The 15,466-nt window shown below is 50.4% G+C and overlaps 6 protein-coding genes across 6 annotated transcripts; 3 read left to right on the forward strand and 3 right to left on the reverse strand.

Moving 5' to 3' along the window:
- Positions 1-924: 924 nt before the first annotated feature.
- On the reverse strand, positions 925-5,719 carry ALT_9155 (putative C6 transcription factor; the record flags this gene model as incomplete). The annotated part of the gene is made up of 5 exons (XM_033559750.2): positions 925-1,467; positions 1,512-2,422; positions 2,473-3,029; positions 4,456-4,851; positions 4,902-5,719. The coding sequence occupies 5 exons, from the start codon at positions 5,717-5,719 to the stop codon at positions 925-927; spliced, it is 3,225 nt and encodes a 1,074-aa protein (XP_033415641.2).
- A 1,186-nt stretch (positions 5,720-6,905) lies between these two features.
- Positions 6,906-8,320, forward strand: ALT_9156 (NAD(P)/FAD-dependent oxidoreductase; the record flags this gene model as incomplete). The annotated part of the gene is made up of 2 exons (XM_033559752.2): positions 6,906-8,011; positions 8,059-8,320. 2 exons carry the CDS (start codon positions 6,906-6,908, stop codon positions 8,318-8,320), a joined length of 1,368 nt encoding a protein of 455 aa, XP_033415643.2.
- Positions 8,321-8,734: 414 nt separating this feature from the next.
- On the reverse strand, positions 8,735-9,049 carry ALT_9157 (uncharacterized protein; the record flags this gene model as incomplete). The annotated part of the gene is made up of 1 exon (XM_033559753.2): positions 8,735-9,049. One exon carries the CDS (start codon positions 9,047-9,049, stop codon positions 8,735-8,737), a length of 315 nt encoding a protein of 104 aa, XP_033415644.2.
- A 938-nt stretch (positions 9,050-9,987) lies between these two features.
- Positions 9,988-11,052, forward strand: ALT_9158 (oxidase ustYa family protein; the record flags this gene model as incomplete). The annotated part of the gene is made up of 3 exons (XM_033559754.2): positions 9,988-10,252; positions 10,302-10,570; positions 10,624-11,052. 3 exons carry the CDS (start codon positions 9,988-9,990, stop codon positions 11,050-11,052), a joined length of 963 nt encoding a protein of 320 aa, XP_033415645.2.
- Positions 11,053-11,523: 471 nt separating this feature from the next.
- On the forward strand, positions 11,524-13,141 carry ALT_9159 (MFS transporter; the record flags this gene model as incomplete). Its single annotated transcript, XM_033559755.2, has 2 exons — positions 11,524-11,917; positions 11,973-13,141. 2 exons carry the CDS (start codon positions 11,524-11,526, stop codon positions 13,139-13,141), a joined length of 1,563 nt encoding a protein of 520 aa, XP_033415646.2.
- A 56-nt stretch (positions 13,142-13,197) lies between these two features.
- Positions 13,198-14,158, reverse strand: ALT_9160 (isoflavone reductase family protein; the record flags this gene model as incomplete). Its single annotated transcript, XM_033559756.2, has 2 exons — positions 13,198-13,645; positions 13,701-14,158. The coding sequence occupies 2 exons, from the start codon at positions 14,156-14,158 to the stop codon at positions 13,198-13,200; spliced, it is 906 nt and encodes a 301-aa protein (XP_033415647.2).
- Positions 14,159-15,466: the final 1,308 nt, after the last annotated feature.

Raw genomic sequence — 15,466 nt, forward strand, 5'->3', positions numbered from 1 at the left:
ATGTAGTATATCCATCTATGCCTACCCCGCAACTAGATAGATTACCCACTCCGTGCAGTGTAGTGGTCATGATAGACGAACCGTGGGATGCGGCAAGGCCAACCGTACCAACCGACCAGATGATCGGCCATGGAACGGTAGCCGGGATCCAGCCAAGAGGGGTAAAAATAGTCTTTTGGCTCTCCTATCTAATCGTTTTCGTCATCAAAACGTGTTCATGTGGGGTTGTGAGGGGAAAAGTTTGCCGCTTCGGGAATGGCATTCCTCTGATTGTACGTTGCATTTTACTGGTCCATCTACGCTATTTTTGTCCACCAACTGCTGTCTTCTAGTTCACTCAATATGTACGACCAGAGTAAATGCCTGCAGAAATGGCTATACAATGACGTGTGTTCTTTTCCACACGCCTGGCATTGTCACTTTTGGTCATTGAGGTGACCGACTTAGGATTCATCATGATCGATATGGCGTTGCTCTCGGCTTCGAGTCGTGGCCGTAAATGAAGCTGGTTCGATAAGGGCCAACGGTGTTGTACAACGGCTAGTACTTCATCCTATATCGAACCTTAGCTATACAATCTGCGCTGGGGCTCATTGCAACGATGGGGACTCATGAATTGCTTTGGCTGTCCATGGGCAGAGGCAGTCGCTTTGGGATATCGTCTGGTAGTTGTTGCACTCGTGGTACTCGCTGGTAGAGTTCTTCGGTGTTGGTCTATGCTGCCATGTTTCCGAAGGGAAGGATCAATATATGTCGCACGGGAGGGACTCGCTGGTTCAGTGCTGCATTCGCGGCTTGATCCAGGCTGTAAGTCGCGTATCGGCAGGCTCATTAGTCCTAGTCCTGGAATATAAGCAGTGCACAATGTGGAGGATCATGGAGTCATCAATCACAACTTCATAACGCTTGGCGCTTGTATGCAGGTTATAAATTTCCCAGATTCCACCACGCCGAACCTTCAATGTCACCTACCGCCGGAGCGGACGTGCTATACTCGAGGTCATCCACGTCTCCGAATGGCGCGGGATCAGCCCAGAGCCAGGGCGTGTTGAGCATGAGGCTGTCAATGGGAGCCACCACTGCGTCGGGAGGAGGCATAGACCGTGGAGCTGTAGCTGGGCTCGTATCGCTATCCTTTGACGCCTTTGACGAATTCGGGGCCCGATACAGAGGCATAGGGACGCCCTGTCCTCCGTCTGCGGTGTTGACAGTTACTTCAGGTGACGTTGTCACGATTATTTCGAGTGTAGAGCTTTCCTCTGCGTCGTTTCCAGTTGCAGAAGCACTGAGGGAGGAATGGAGAAGGCTTCCTGATGGGACAGCGGGGTATGAATCGTCGCTACAGGTAAACTGGAGAATATCCCACATCAAGGGAATGTTCAGATGGATCTTCGACGGCACCCAGCTGTCATAGTCTACATTTTCCGTGCCGGCTGCAATCCGGGTCATGCGATCGAGAGACCGGTTCTGATCTGTCAGTTGTGTTTAATCATACGGGAAGGTAAACATACCAACGATGCACACGCCCTTGAAAACGGTACAAATGACCTCAGAAACACCCTGCAGCGGGCTAGATCTGCCCGGGACTTGTACTGTAGTCTTGGGTCACCAGCGCAGCAGTAATACAGCTGCACCGTCGCAGCGATAGCAGCCACATGCGCGAAGAAGGGATCTGTAAGTCGTACGTCCTTGTCCGATAGCATGTCAATCATACGCACGATCCACGTCGCATGCAGAAGTACCAATTCCGACGAGCGGCGCCAGAAACTATTGGGGATGGCCAAGTTCGGATTATGCCGCGAGGCCATGATATACAGGAAGGGATGGTTGAGGACGGTGAGAATGGCGTGGTACATGAACTGCAATTTGAGCCAGGGGACCCAGTACGCGCGGTTGACGATCAGTTCGTCCGGCTGTCGATCATAGAACCGCACATGGTCGTATCGATGGCAAAGCGGGGTTTGGTTCTCAATTTCTGTCAGGTCGGAGAGAACCATAGAGTACATCGACTCGTGGCGCCACGGCTCGCGTAGTCGGTTGTTTGCACAATCGGACACATATGTGCGTACTTTGCTCCAGACCCAGCCAAAATGGATCGTCATACTCCAGATGCCAGTGTCGTCTGGCGCAGAGCAGCCAATTGTGTCTCGCGGCAATGGGGGAGGTTTCTCGACGTCTCTTTGTGGTTCTCTGCCGTTGCCTGAGAAATAGTCCACGGGACGCCAGGTCTCCGAGGGAATGCTCAGCAATCCGGTCTGACGGCCATACGACTGTTCTAATAGCTGTAGACTCCAAAATAACCTCTTCTTGCGCTCTGCGTGGGGGTCTCCAGGACTATACGCGGACTCCGTATCGAGCAGAGCAGAGCGACAGAGCTGAAACGCAAGTCCGAGGTGAAATCGACCAAGGTGCGCATCGGCATCTACTTCAATCAGTACCTCGCATGCAGCTGAAGTGCATCTGGACACCTACCAATAAACGAAGAATACGCCAGCAAGCACAGAGCCTCTATCGTACTCAATTCAACCGTCCCATTAGCAATCCGCAGCATAATCAAACTCTTTGCCGTATCCGCATGGTGCTGCCCGTGTTCGCCCTCATGTGAGAACCGCGCTGTCAGCGCAATGATACTACAGATGAGCTCTTCTGGTAGGGTTTCCAAATCCCCATGTTCTTCGAAATTAAAGCACCAGACGGGTTGTCGATGGCAATACTTCATGTACAGATCGACTGCTCGGGCAACGGCCAACGAGGATGGCTGGGGACTGGTATCATCAAAGGCGAAATTAGGGGGAGACGGGTCGCTGTAGCTCGAGCCGCGACGATCGCGAGGCTGACTGCTTTGTGTGAATCTTCCCTCTGTGAGGTCTTTGGCATCTTCGAGGACTGATTCCCTCCCTCGGGTTGGTCTGCGCCAGCGTGAGTAATAAGGCGTAGTAGACTCGGGCGATACGTACAAGCTTCCTTTTAGGATGAGGTTTACTTTTTCTTCAAGCTCGGCGAGTCGGTCCTTCTGGAACTCGTTAGCGCTGTTCATGTGAGTAAGAGCGTGCGTACAGATTGGCCACCTATTGATCCTGGCTTGGACACGGGTGGGTAGAAACACGACTGGTTAAGCCGTACACAACACGAGCAGGCCGGTTTCTCTCCGGGACACCGAGATTTCTTTCTCCTTTTTTACATTCAGTCTTGATCGTACAGCATAAACGAGGTGCTAACCTGCAATTCAGACACGCGTGGTTGGAACGAAGTCTTCGCCGAGTGCCTTCTGCCGGGGTCATTATTTTATTAATAGACACAATGATTATATCGAAATGAGCTAAATAAATCAAGACGAGCTCGTAAACTATATGCACCAAATATTTGAGCAATAGAACAAGATGATGATGATGACATTCAAAGGCTCGCTGAAGAGCGAGATCAACCGTCCAAGTAGGGGACGACAATCTCGCGGGGAAATCGAGCATTGACCCCTGCCGGGCAGCATGATTGGCCTCGTGATATGGCCCTGATTAAACAGCTGTCACTAACTAGTCACTAGATAAACCTGGAAAACATTCTCCGTTAGTGTCTGTACCGGGGAAGTGTTGTCCACGTCGGGCTAGATCTTCCACCATGCGCCCTCACAGTGGCAAGATAGGACGGAGCAATGGCCTATTGGACGGCAGATCATGCCTTATGAATGCTATCAACGGGACGCACCAATCACAAACAAACAATATGACTATCTCTGAAGTTAGCTAAGAGCTGCCGGCCCCGCACTCCCCTCTCTTCAGCCTGTTTGCTTGGTTATCCCTGGTACGTATTACTAATGCCACTATCCCAATATCCCCAACTATCAAACGTCTACACATGCTCGTATGTGTTCGATTAAATATATGTCGTAGATTATTGAATATTACTATTACTCAGCTATATGATATATTCATTGAATATGCAGTACAGCTGGTGTAGTACCCTCCTAGTAGCTATCTTACCTGGCTATTTGTTTTCCTATGGTTGTACTCCGTGCGTCAAAAGTATATATATTCAACTCACTACTCACACCGCTACCAATTAGTGTAAAGATATGCTTCTGTACGAGGATAACTTGAGAATATGCAAAGCGTATAATTCTACCTATTATTTGGTATACTACTCCTGAGCCTCGATAACAGTCTTCACTCAGGGGCAACCCATCACTGTATTCCTGCACCAACGCCTCCCACAATTTCCAATAACAACGCTCAAGGGACCTTGTATTCTTCTACGGTTTCTCGATAGTTTCCTGTTTCGAGCGTAGAATCATTAACACACTCCGATAGGGAAGGGGGGATAAAATATTCAAAAGTAGAACTTCATTACTCATATGATTCATATCTAAACAATCTCATGACCAGAACAACTATGAACACGCCAAATGCAAGAAAGAAAGAAAAGAATCACCACGCAATAGTCGCAGGCGGCTGCACACACTCAGTCGCCTGACAGCTCAAACTCGAGCAAAACGAAATATCCTTCTCGCTGACGGTCGCAGTCTTCGGCAGATTCTGTCTCGCAGGCCAGATCTCCTGCTTGGCCTTTTGCTCGCGCTCGTAGTGCTCCACCACGAGATCCCGGACCACCTTCTGGAAATAGAGAGGTCCCTTTTCCATTTCGGGGTGTAGCTCGCCATTCACGAAAACGCCGGCATTCAGGTTCTTCTGGGTCAAGTCGCAGAGGTACTTGTCTTCGGACATGATGCGCTTGTAGATTTGGTTGATTGTCTCGAAGTCTTCATCTGAGGAGTTCTTGTTGCGGTAGACTTCGTATTTCATGATGGATCGGGTGGGCGAGAGGGGGACGAAGCGCTGCATGAAGAAGAAGTGGGGCCTTTCAACTCTGTTAGTTGAGTATGTTTGATAGGGGACGTTAGTACTTACGAGACGGTTATGGAGGCATTGGGGAAGAAATATGTGCTGGCGGGGTTTAATCCGGCTGCGACCTGCTCCGGCTTGCTGCGCCCATCGTGGATGATGCCGCCGTCCCTGGTCTCGACGCTGTAGGCGCTCAGATCGGCAATGGACGGAATATCAGGGTGCGTTGTCGCGCAGTGATAGCACTCGTTGTAGTTGTCCGCCAGAATTTTCCAGTTATAGTCGCCCTCCTGCTCCCAAGTGTGGTCGAAGGTGTACTCGTCCCACTTGACATGCTCGTACCGGGGCAGCAGATCCATTCCCTTGAAGTCATCCTCCCAGGCAACCTCGGGTTTCTCGCCTGCATCAAGGTTCACCCAGATGAAACCGTTGGTGTCGATATGTACGTGGATAGGCAGGAGGCCGTTCTTGCTCTTGTCGAAGCCATCGAGGTCCTGGTATCCCGGGGCCTTGGCCAACTTGCCGTTTAGCCCATACGACCAGCCGTGGTACTTGCAGGCGAAGATGCGGGATGTTCCCTTTTCTTCAGTAACAACGGGGAATGCACGGTGGCGGCAGACATTGTGGAAGGCGTTGATGTTTCCGTCACGGTCCTTGACAATAACAAATTGAAAGCCGGAGACCTCGTAGCGCAGCCAGTCCCCGGGGTTGGGGAGATGTAGCTTGTGAGTGGTCAGGAGCCACTTGCGCGAGAATATCGCCCGGCGCTCTAGCTCGAACATCTCCTGAGACGTGTACCATGAGGATGGCAGAGCGCGCAAGGCATTCTTCTCGCCATTGGTGGAGGCGGAGCCAAGGCCAAGATAGTTCCACAAGGAGCCCATTTTGGTGTTTGGATAGAGTAGACGTTTCTTCCTTAATTGTATGACAAAGATGAGCTTGCTTACTGTGAATGACTTCTTAATCGAAGATGAAAATGACTTATATATAGCAGTCGCACCCACGGAACCCTACCTACGTACTCCATCCGTCGATAACGGAACCGGTTGGAGAACCGCAGGATCGGAAGCAATGATAGCGTCAGAGAACTGAGACGGAGGATTCAACCTGCCTGCCGGAGTCTTGTGATACCATCGTGATGCTCTCACATAGTTGCCACACGTTCAACCAGCCCGGAACATTATGGGTATACGCTTCTCGGGACTGGACCATGTGAAACGGTGGCGCCGGACACGGTTGAGCTCCACCGAGGCCGGTTGACTACCGGTGCGGCACCTGCTAAATGTTAATTATTGCGTTGTACAGATTATTGGGACGGTTATCATTGTCTGAGAGTCCAGACCTCGGATGGACGTGAAGCTTGTCGACTGACTTTGCCAAAAAAAGGCATGGTATCCTTTTGTGATGAATGGCCTGACGGAAGTTAAACAGTAGACGGCAGTGATCGTACCAACCAGTACGACCGATACTGTGGACACTCATCAGGGACTAACTATTTGCTCTCTTTTCCATGGACTCGGTAAATCATGTTCCCAGCTTAGTATGGTGTAACCGTGTATCATACTCCTGTAGGGCCCTGAACCATGCCGTGTCTGCTCCGATGCCCTGACATTTAGAATGTATACGACTCTGCTTCTGTATTATTATCCTGTTATTTCAGAGAACAAATTAAGACAGTGTGAGAAATTTACTATTCCTACCCTTGGCTCATGATTCCGCGCGGCCGCGTTTTCTACCTAACCAGAAAAGACGCTCGATGATCATCTCGGATGAGTAGGACCAAATGATCTACAAACGGAGGATGCCAACTCACTGCACAGGGATATCCCATGAGCAACTCCACTACCCAGATAAGCATAAGCCCGGGCCCCATACAAAGTGTCCAATTTCTCCTGGCTACAGCTGTAGCTATAGCTTATGTGGGCCCGGCTCACGAGCCGTGCCAAGCCGGTTCGGCTTTGTGCCCGATCCGGCTATCGAGCTCCCCCACCTCCAATGAGAAGACCACAGGTCATAATAGTATCATCATCCCTGGCAAGAATTCCTTCCTTGCTATCGAATCTACACACCATGGACAAGAATCATCGCGTTGTCATCGTCGGCGCGGGCGTCTTCGGCCTGTCCACCGCTCTCAACCTCGCGAAGGATGGCTTCACCGCGATCACAGTGCTGGATAGACACATGCCACCCGTCCCTGACGGGTCAAGCAATGATATCTCCCGCGTAATTCGATTCGACTACGGGGATCCGGTATATGCGCAGCTGGGCAAGGAGGCGTACGATCTGTGGAACACCAGCCCTGAGTATGCGGACTCGTTCCACCGTACGCCGTGTGTCTGGACGGCGCAGAGGACGGGTCCCGCTGGTCTTGTTCAAGTCGGTGGCTCGGACTTCATCCGCAAGACGAAGGAGATCCTGACGAGGATGGGGGCCGAGTGGCATGCGTTGGCGGATGCGGCGGAGTTGAACGCGCGGTTCCCCGCTGTCAGTGGGACGCCGATCGGGGAGGGATTCGAGGGGTTCTACAACAATGCGGCCGGGTGGGCGGATGCCGGTGTGGCCATTGCCGGACTGAGAGATCGGTGTATTGCTGCTGGGGTGTCGTTTGTGACGGGTCCTCATGGCCAGGTTACGGAGCTGGAGAAGAGCTCGGACGGCACCATTACAGCCGTCAAGACGGCCGACGGCGGACGAATCGCAGCTGACAAGTTTATCCTGGCGACTGGTGCATGGACAGCTGGACTGATTCCCTCGTGGAATTCGATGGTGGCGACGGCGCAGATTGTGGGCTTTGTGCGGCTTACACCGCAGGAGGTCAAGGCGCTCAAGGATCTCCCTATTATTTTCAATCTCTCCACTGGATTCTTCAGCTTCCCGCCGCATGAGAAGACGGGATATCTCAAGGTCGCCTGCCATAGTTTTGGATACACGCTGTCGACGGACCAGCAAATTTCCTCACCACCCAGTCGAGCCATCTCTGCGCGGGCAAACTTCATTCCAGCGGAAGGTATGCAGCGCCTTCTCGCTGGCCTCAAGGAAATCCTGCCTCAGCTGGTCGAAAGGGGTCTTGAGAAGACATGTCTGTGCTGGTATAACGAGACTCCAACGGGCGACTTTATCTTCGACTATCACCCTGACCATCCCAACCTCTTTGTCGCTACCGGCGGGACCGGACAGTATGTAGACCCTCAAATCACTATAATAAATACTAATATCAGCGCAGTGCATTCAAGTTCCTTCCTAACATCGGAAAATACATTGCCAAGTCATTCCAGAGACAATTGTCTCCGGAGTTGACGGAGAAATGGAGGTTCCATACCGAGTACAAAGACCGTCCCCGGGAAGACATCTTCACCGGTGAGAAGAGCAGGAAGGGAGGAGATGGCAGCCGTGGAGGTCCCAATAGGCGGGAGTTTACCCCTGAGGAGCGAGACAGTCTTTTGTCTCTGACGAATGCATTGGCTGTAAGACAGGCCAAGATGTAGATATAATTCAACTTATCAGTCGTAGCATGATTTACGATTGTTCAGGCCAGACGCTAGAGCAATCATGCTTATAGACCTATGTGACGAAAGCAACCACGCATTGAAGACTACTTCCCTCTGTAAGTCATATAGGAGAGTGGCCGTATGATGTCGAAAACTATGGTAGAACCCTGTCTTAACGAATGCCCATAAGATCCATTCATGCTGCAATCAATACTAGTCAAAGCCAAGTACACAACACAAGAAAGTCAACAAATACGCATTTGCGGTAATAAAGTAGCGACCATCATGGCCCTGGTCCCATTCAATGCATGGCACATGGAGCCTGAGCAAGAGGAATATGTTTCACCAGGGTTCAAATTGCGCTCAACTTCCCGACCGTATTGATAGCTGAGCGCAGTCCACGGTGAGCCCTCACTCATGACGCTTCTCTAGGTCGTATTTGGTGTAGTAGAACCGCTTCTCAGGGTCTTCATGGCGCTTCTCTAGGTCGTATTTGGTGTAGTAGAGCCGCTTGTCAAGGTCCTCATCACGCTTCTCAGGGGTATAATGTGTATAGAAGAAACGCTTGTCAAGATCCTCATCACGCTTCTCTGGGGTATAATGTGTGTAGAAGAAGCGTTTTTCAAGCTCGCCAGAGGCTGATTCGACTTGGTCATTGTTTGCGACAGGGGCGGCCCAGGCAACGCTTGAGGCTCCAAGGAGAGCCAGGAGGTAAGAGAGCTGCATATTGATAATGAGATAAGGCAATAGCGAGAGATTGAGGGAGCAGAAGAGAGCTGGATGGTGGATGTATGTTTGACGGGTAGAAGATTGGTTGCGCTTTATATAGAGCGAGCAGCTGGTGACCCCGTCGCCTCTGAACGGACTTGAAGTATCACAGCTTCCGATAGGGATAGCATAACGCAAAGCTCTGGCTGCATTCTGCAGGTGTCCGTCACTCGGTCTCTGCAGGTTAGTTCGTCATCGGTTTGTATTCCCATGCATGAGGTAATATGCTTTGAGCTGAAATGCAGGCGACACCTCTCCACTTGTTGGTCAACAAGGGACGTCCTATCAGGGTTTAGAAGAAAAGAGGGGATACGAAGAGATCAACAGCATATCAGCCAGCCTCTAAATCGATCGCCATGGATCTACTATTACTTTAGTATGTTCCATGAGGAGAAAGAGTTGTCATGAACTACAGCTGATGGAAGAATGAGGTGATCTGTTCATCGCAGCTAGCTTTTGCTTATTCTTATGTGGGCTGGACTGCAGATACATTGCATATTCCACGTCACTAATGCACAGGCTACTCACAGAGTAGATACCGAACAAGCCAGTAATATCAAAGGTCTGTGACAATTTTAGCCACGTGAGACTAACCTAGGTTCAATCCAGTTCCATGTATTGACTCAATAGTGTAGATGAATCTCGATTTGCTATTGTGCAAACACGATCTGCATTGGCGATCATATACCCCTCTAGGTAGTGATAGACGGCGGCACGGATCACTCTTTCGCTATTATGTCTTTCCTACTCTGTTTGCGTTGTAGAGGTCCCTGTAGTTACAGGCTGTACATTTTACGTAGTCCATAGAAATCCCCACGTACTAGATTTAAAGTCCGGAGGACGTTTACTTTTTTTTTTCTCACCCTGGATTGAGTCCTTTGAGCCTGCTAGCCAACATGATCTTTTCAATGATCTTCAAACCCTTCACTGGGGAGCACAAATTTCAAAGCCTCAAATCAGAGGCTGACGATACTGACATCGAGTCGGAGAACCTCCTTCAGAACGGACATGTCGCAAGACAAGGAGGCATCTCAAACCCTTTGATATACTTTACTGTTGCGAATGTAGTCGTCTTGATCATCACAGCTTCCTTGATCCTCAGTACAGGCACCTTTCGGACAAGTGAGAAAAATGCCATCTTAAGGCCGATATCATGGTGGTGTAAGTCTAGCTCTGGTTGATTCTCCCAGCTGTGGCTAACCTATTGAAGCACCACTCCTCGACGACATTGAAATCCCCAGATTCGAGACAAAGTTGAACGGGACACTCTTCGCTAAACCCGAGGTTTCAATAGCCCGAGAAGAGCCCGGCGCGGAGAACGACGCAGCTTGGGCGCAGTATGAAAAGGTTCTGACTCACGTCGTCACCCGCGAGCAAATCCTCAAGCTGGGCAAAGACCCGGAGACCGTCGCTCGCTTCGATAATGATTACTGGGGAATGGGCGATGATGCTTACATGGCCCAGATGGACGTGATGCATGTAAGTATCTTTCTCAGGTTACAATTGGGGTTCCTGATACTAATGGAGCGCAGCAAATCCACTGCCTTAACCTGCTGCGCAAAGCAGCTTTTGCCGATTATCCCGGCTACGAGCCGGAGTTGGACGAGAAGGACAAAATGTGGTGGATACACCTCGGCCATTGCACCGATATCCTGCTGCAAAATATCCAATGCAATGCCAATACGGAGTTCCTGACATTGGACTGGGTGGAAGACCGCCAGGCTCCGTGGCCGGACTTCAGTGTGAATCGGAAATGTGGCGATTTCAATGCGCTGCTCGACTGGCAACGCAGCAATGCCGTCGATCCAGACAAATTTGACCAAATGCCAGTTCCAAAGGATGCTTTTGTGTGGCCTGCACCGTGGAAGAAGCAAGAGACGGAACTGGGTGAGAAGCTGGGTCAACATCATATGCAGGAGGGTGTGGGCGATATACATACGCATCACAGCGCAGGACATTAGTTAGTCGTGATGACTATTGCAGAAACATTGACGTAGTGGTTTTGCTTGATCAAGACTTGATCCGTTGCCTTTGGACCCATGAAGGTATCTTTAGACTCCATAAAGTAAAACTTGCATGTATCACACTTGGGTAAATAACATGGACTCTACATGCATTGATCTAAGCGTATGTACAATACAATATTAATATGTGATAAGCGGGGAACTGTCGTCAATGGTACATTATCACCTACACGCCACCTATGCAGATCCTTGAGTGTTTAAGGCAGTATCGCATTATGTGATACATCATGCATGAAGGATTCTGGTCCGCCTTCCATGTCCACAGCCCCTCCATTGCCCACTCGATCTGCTAAACTGATGAAGATACGGATACGTCATTGACGGAAGGCTCTATACTTGTATGAAAGACCATGTCTTGTGCTCCCATGAATATTACAAGTCTCTTTTCACGTTGTTAGGCTATCCAACATGGTAGGGCATGTTGTTCCGTCAGAAGATGACCACCGGCTCAGTGGCGAAGATGGTCCATTCCTCTTGGAAGATCTCAGGAGCGAGTCTGCGTTTGGAGACGGACCCACCGATGATTCCAGCTCAGAAACAACTCCACCAGAGAAAAGCCGTCGTTGGCTTGTGATCACCCTTGTTGCGATAATGCTCACGTTTGAGATCGGGGGTCAGATGATCCCAGGTCCCATGGTGCGCATTATCGAAACCATCGTCTGTGATGGCTACTGGCGTGCACACAACCCAAGCCGGCTCCCGGCTTCGGGCCATGTAGCAGAGCAGCTGTGTAAGATAGAGGAGGTGCAGGCGGAAGTCACAACTATCAAGGGGTATTCGGATTTCCTCGAGGGACTACTCTGTTCGTGTCAATGTCTCGTCCTTCCGCATAATCCAATTGTCTGACTATGGTACAGGTGTCCTCTGCGCTATCCCGTACGGACTATTTGCAGATCGATATGGGCGCAGGCGAGCCATTCGTCTTACCATTCCTGGATTTCTTGTGAATGCAATCATCACTAATTCCGTACTGTGGTTCTCGAATATTTTCCCTCTGAGGGCTGTCTGGCTCGCAGCGCTGAGCTGGACTATTGGGGGAGGACCAACTATCGCAATGGCGCTGCTATGGACAATGTTGGCCGATCATACGACAGATTTGAACCGTGCGATACTCTTCTTCCGCGTTGGAGTTGTCAGTGAGATTGCTACTTTCCTTGCCGGCGTGATAAGCGCGCAACTCATGGCCTTGAATCCTTGGATCCCGATGATGATCGGCTGTGGATTCGTTACTATCGGACTGAGCTGTGCTTTCTTTCTACCGGAGACGTTGAACCATTCCGTTAAGAGGAAGTCCCCAATGCACGGAGACGAGCCAGTCTCCTGCATTGGCGGCTTGATTGTCGATGAAGAATCGACATTCAACCCGAAGGTTCTACCGAAACCGTCGAGACATCATCTCATCATGGGGAAGATCCGACGGTTCCTCCACCATGACATCTTCATCTTCGACCACCGGATCATGTTGCTACTCCTCGCTTTTGCCGTCTCCGAGCTCGCTCGCGGTTCCTCTGGGTCCCTGGCTCAGTATATCTCTACACGCTTTAGTTGGACCCTAGCGCGGGCCAATCTGCTCAAATCCTTCCACACAGCTGCCACCATCCCCGTGTTCCTGTTCCTCCTTCCGTATCTTTCAAGAGACGTTCTGCATTACCTATCGCTGTGTCGAAGGGATCTTTACCTCGCGCGGATGAGTATCATCTGTCTAGCTGTTGGATCACTTGGTGTTGGACTTGCGCCGCACATCGTCTTTTTGGTTCCCAGCCTTTGCCTGCACGCGGCTGGAGGAGGATTCCCGCTTGTCGCACGGTCCCTGGCTACAGCCTTGGTAGAGAGGGACAAAACAGCAAGGCTCTACTCGACAATTGAGATATTACAGTCGGTAGGAAGTGTGTTGGGAAGCCTGTGTTTTACGAATCTATTCATCCTTGGGGTGAAACTGAGTGGGGCATGGCTCGGGCTGGTTTGGATAATGAGCGGTCTGCTCTTTACATCGGTGGGGATCCCACTTATGATACTGCAAGTATAGACATAGTGTGATCCGTCCTTTTTACGCTGCCAGAATAGAGTATGATCTTCATAGTCTTAATCTTGTCTTGCCAACCCGGCCAGAACCTCATGTAGGCTTTCTGTTGGCAACAACAGCAGCTTATTCGCGCTCTCCTCAGTGTCCATATAGTTCCCACCATACCCCTTGACACACGTTATGTATCGCATGAGCACAGGGATTGCGCTATAGTTCCCCTTGGCCAGCTTTTCCAAGGCCAGCCGTTTTTCCTCCTCCGCATCGTGGTAGGTTACGTCCCACTTTGCTGCTGTCAGATCTTCCAAAGCAGCGAGAGTGTCCCTCTGCGAGACATTGAATGACTCGATAAACAAGTACTTGTTGGCCACGCTTTCCGGACTCAGCATTGCATTCTTGACCGCAAGTCCTATAGTGCTGCGAGTTGTCGCCGACCAACAATTCGTGCCATGGTTGAGGATCGTAGCGTGCCTTTTTTCCATGTCGAATCCGAGGAAATTGGAGACGGCTCTACTCGGATCAGATTTCTTCTCTCAGGACGAATTAAGTACGACCGCCCACTTACATCTCGAAGAACGGGCCCGTCACGAACGCCGTCCAACTAAGTCCATCCCCCTCCTTGCTCTTCAAGTACGCCACTATCTGCCTTTTTGCCGCGTAGAACTGCGGGAGCATCTCAGCCGCCTGGTCGTTCCGCGTGTCGTGGCCAAACTCGGACGGCACAAAATGTTTCACGCCGGCTTTGACAGCTGCATTTATTAAAGCCTTTTGCTGGTGTATGGCTTGCATGGCGATCGTGCAGATGATTGCATCCTGACCGATACAAATCTTGACAAGCTCGGTTTCGTCATAGTTGTCGCTGACGCGGTGGACTGGGATATGAGGCGGGAATGTGGACTTTGATGAATGACGGCTCAGAATGCAGATTTTAAACCGAGGATCGGAATCGAAAGCAGAGACGATGTGTGGTCCGAGATGGCCACCCGCTCCGACGACAATGACCTTCTTAATAGTCGACGACATTGTAGAAATAGAAACTGACGTCCAACTCGTGGGCAGAAAAAGTTGATTGCCTCTGAAAAGCGTATGTAAAAGTTGTTATAAGTTTTCACCTTTTCAAAGCCGATATCGAGCAGAAAGTCAGCTGCATAGTGGTGGACTATTCCGCCTAAGCCAGCTTTATTGTCTGAATTTGATCTGAATATTGGACGGAAGTCAGCAATTGCGTTGGTGGATTGTAGTCCATAGCTGTATTGCTCATTATTGGCGGTCTATCTGGGGACCTGCACGATCTTGTTTTCTAGGCACAGGGAGGGGTAGTTCTATGACGATTGACTCGTCATACTGCTCTACCTGCATTAAATAGCCCTAAAGCTTTCTCGTGCAGATTAGCATATGTAGATCCATTGGAAATGGCCCTGGGAACACAACAACATGATCTACGGTGGGTCTAGATCTGCACTGTGTAGTCAAGTCTCATGTTACACGTCACATTCTAGATATCCATTCTGTCGAAGTGTCAATCAAAGCTAGTAGCGAACCACTGCTTGCAGAAAAGGAGACAAAGTTTAACTAGCTACACTATTGGGGTGAATGTGTTGCACACCAATTGGCCGAAGTTGTCCTGTCTCGTCGAACCAACCCTCGTTTTTCTTCTCGCAGGTCTCTTCGCCGCGACAACAGCGCAGACCTGGAACCCTTTCGAAAATGAGGAACTTCTACATCGTCATTGTTTTGTTGTATTCAGGCAGAACCCACTTAACCATCCACTGCGATTTTAAAGCTTTTTCTGCGGTTGGTCGCTCTTCCGGTCGAAATGGCCAGCATTCGGCGCATTAAATCTAGAATGGCAGCCACTTCCTCCGTGTCAAACTCATTCACGCGACTGCTCTTCCGTCGATATTTCTGCACCCCTTCCTCAAATTCTTTGTCAATCGAAGGCCACATCTACCGGTCCTCCTTTGGATGCCCATCGTCATCAAGAATTGACTTCGTTAGCGTTTCCACCAGCTTAAGGGCATGGCTCCCAGAACGTCAATTTGCTGGGCCACCATCTCATCTGCGGTGGCAAATCCGCTGCTGAAATGGCTTTCATGCCAAGTATATCCAATATCGTGGTGACCAGACTCCAAATATCTGCTGAATATGAGAGACGGGCCTGCGGTTCGAATTGGGCTTCTGGGGGCCGCAGAGCTAGCGGGGTGTGACAGTCTTTCCCGTAACGAAGCTCCTCTGGAGCGAATGCCTCGCCAAAATCACCAAGAAGCATCGGGAGGCGTTTTAGCTCAAAGTGCTGGAGAGTACTATGTGTAACATTTTCGGTGTCTGCCG

The sequence above is a fragment of the Aspergillus lentulus genome (assembly GCF_001445615.1).
Source record: "Aspergillus lentulus DNA, contig: Alt17, strain: IFM 54703, whole genome shotgun sequence".
Taxonomy (NCBI): domain Eukaryota; kingdom Fungi; phylum Ascomycota; class Eurotiomycetes; order Eurotiales; family Aspergillaceae; genus Aspergillus; species Aspergillus lentulus.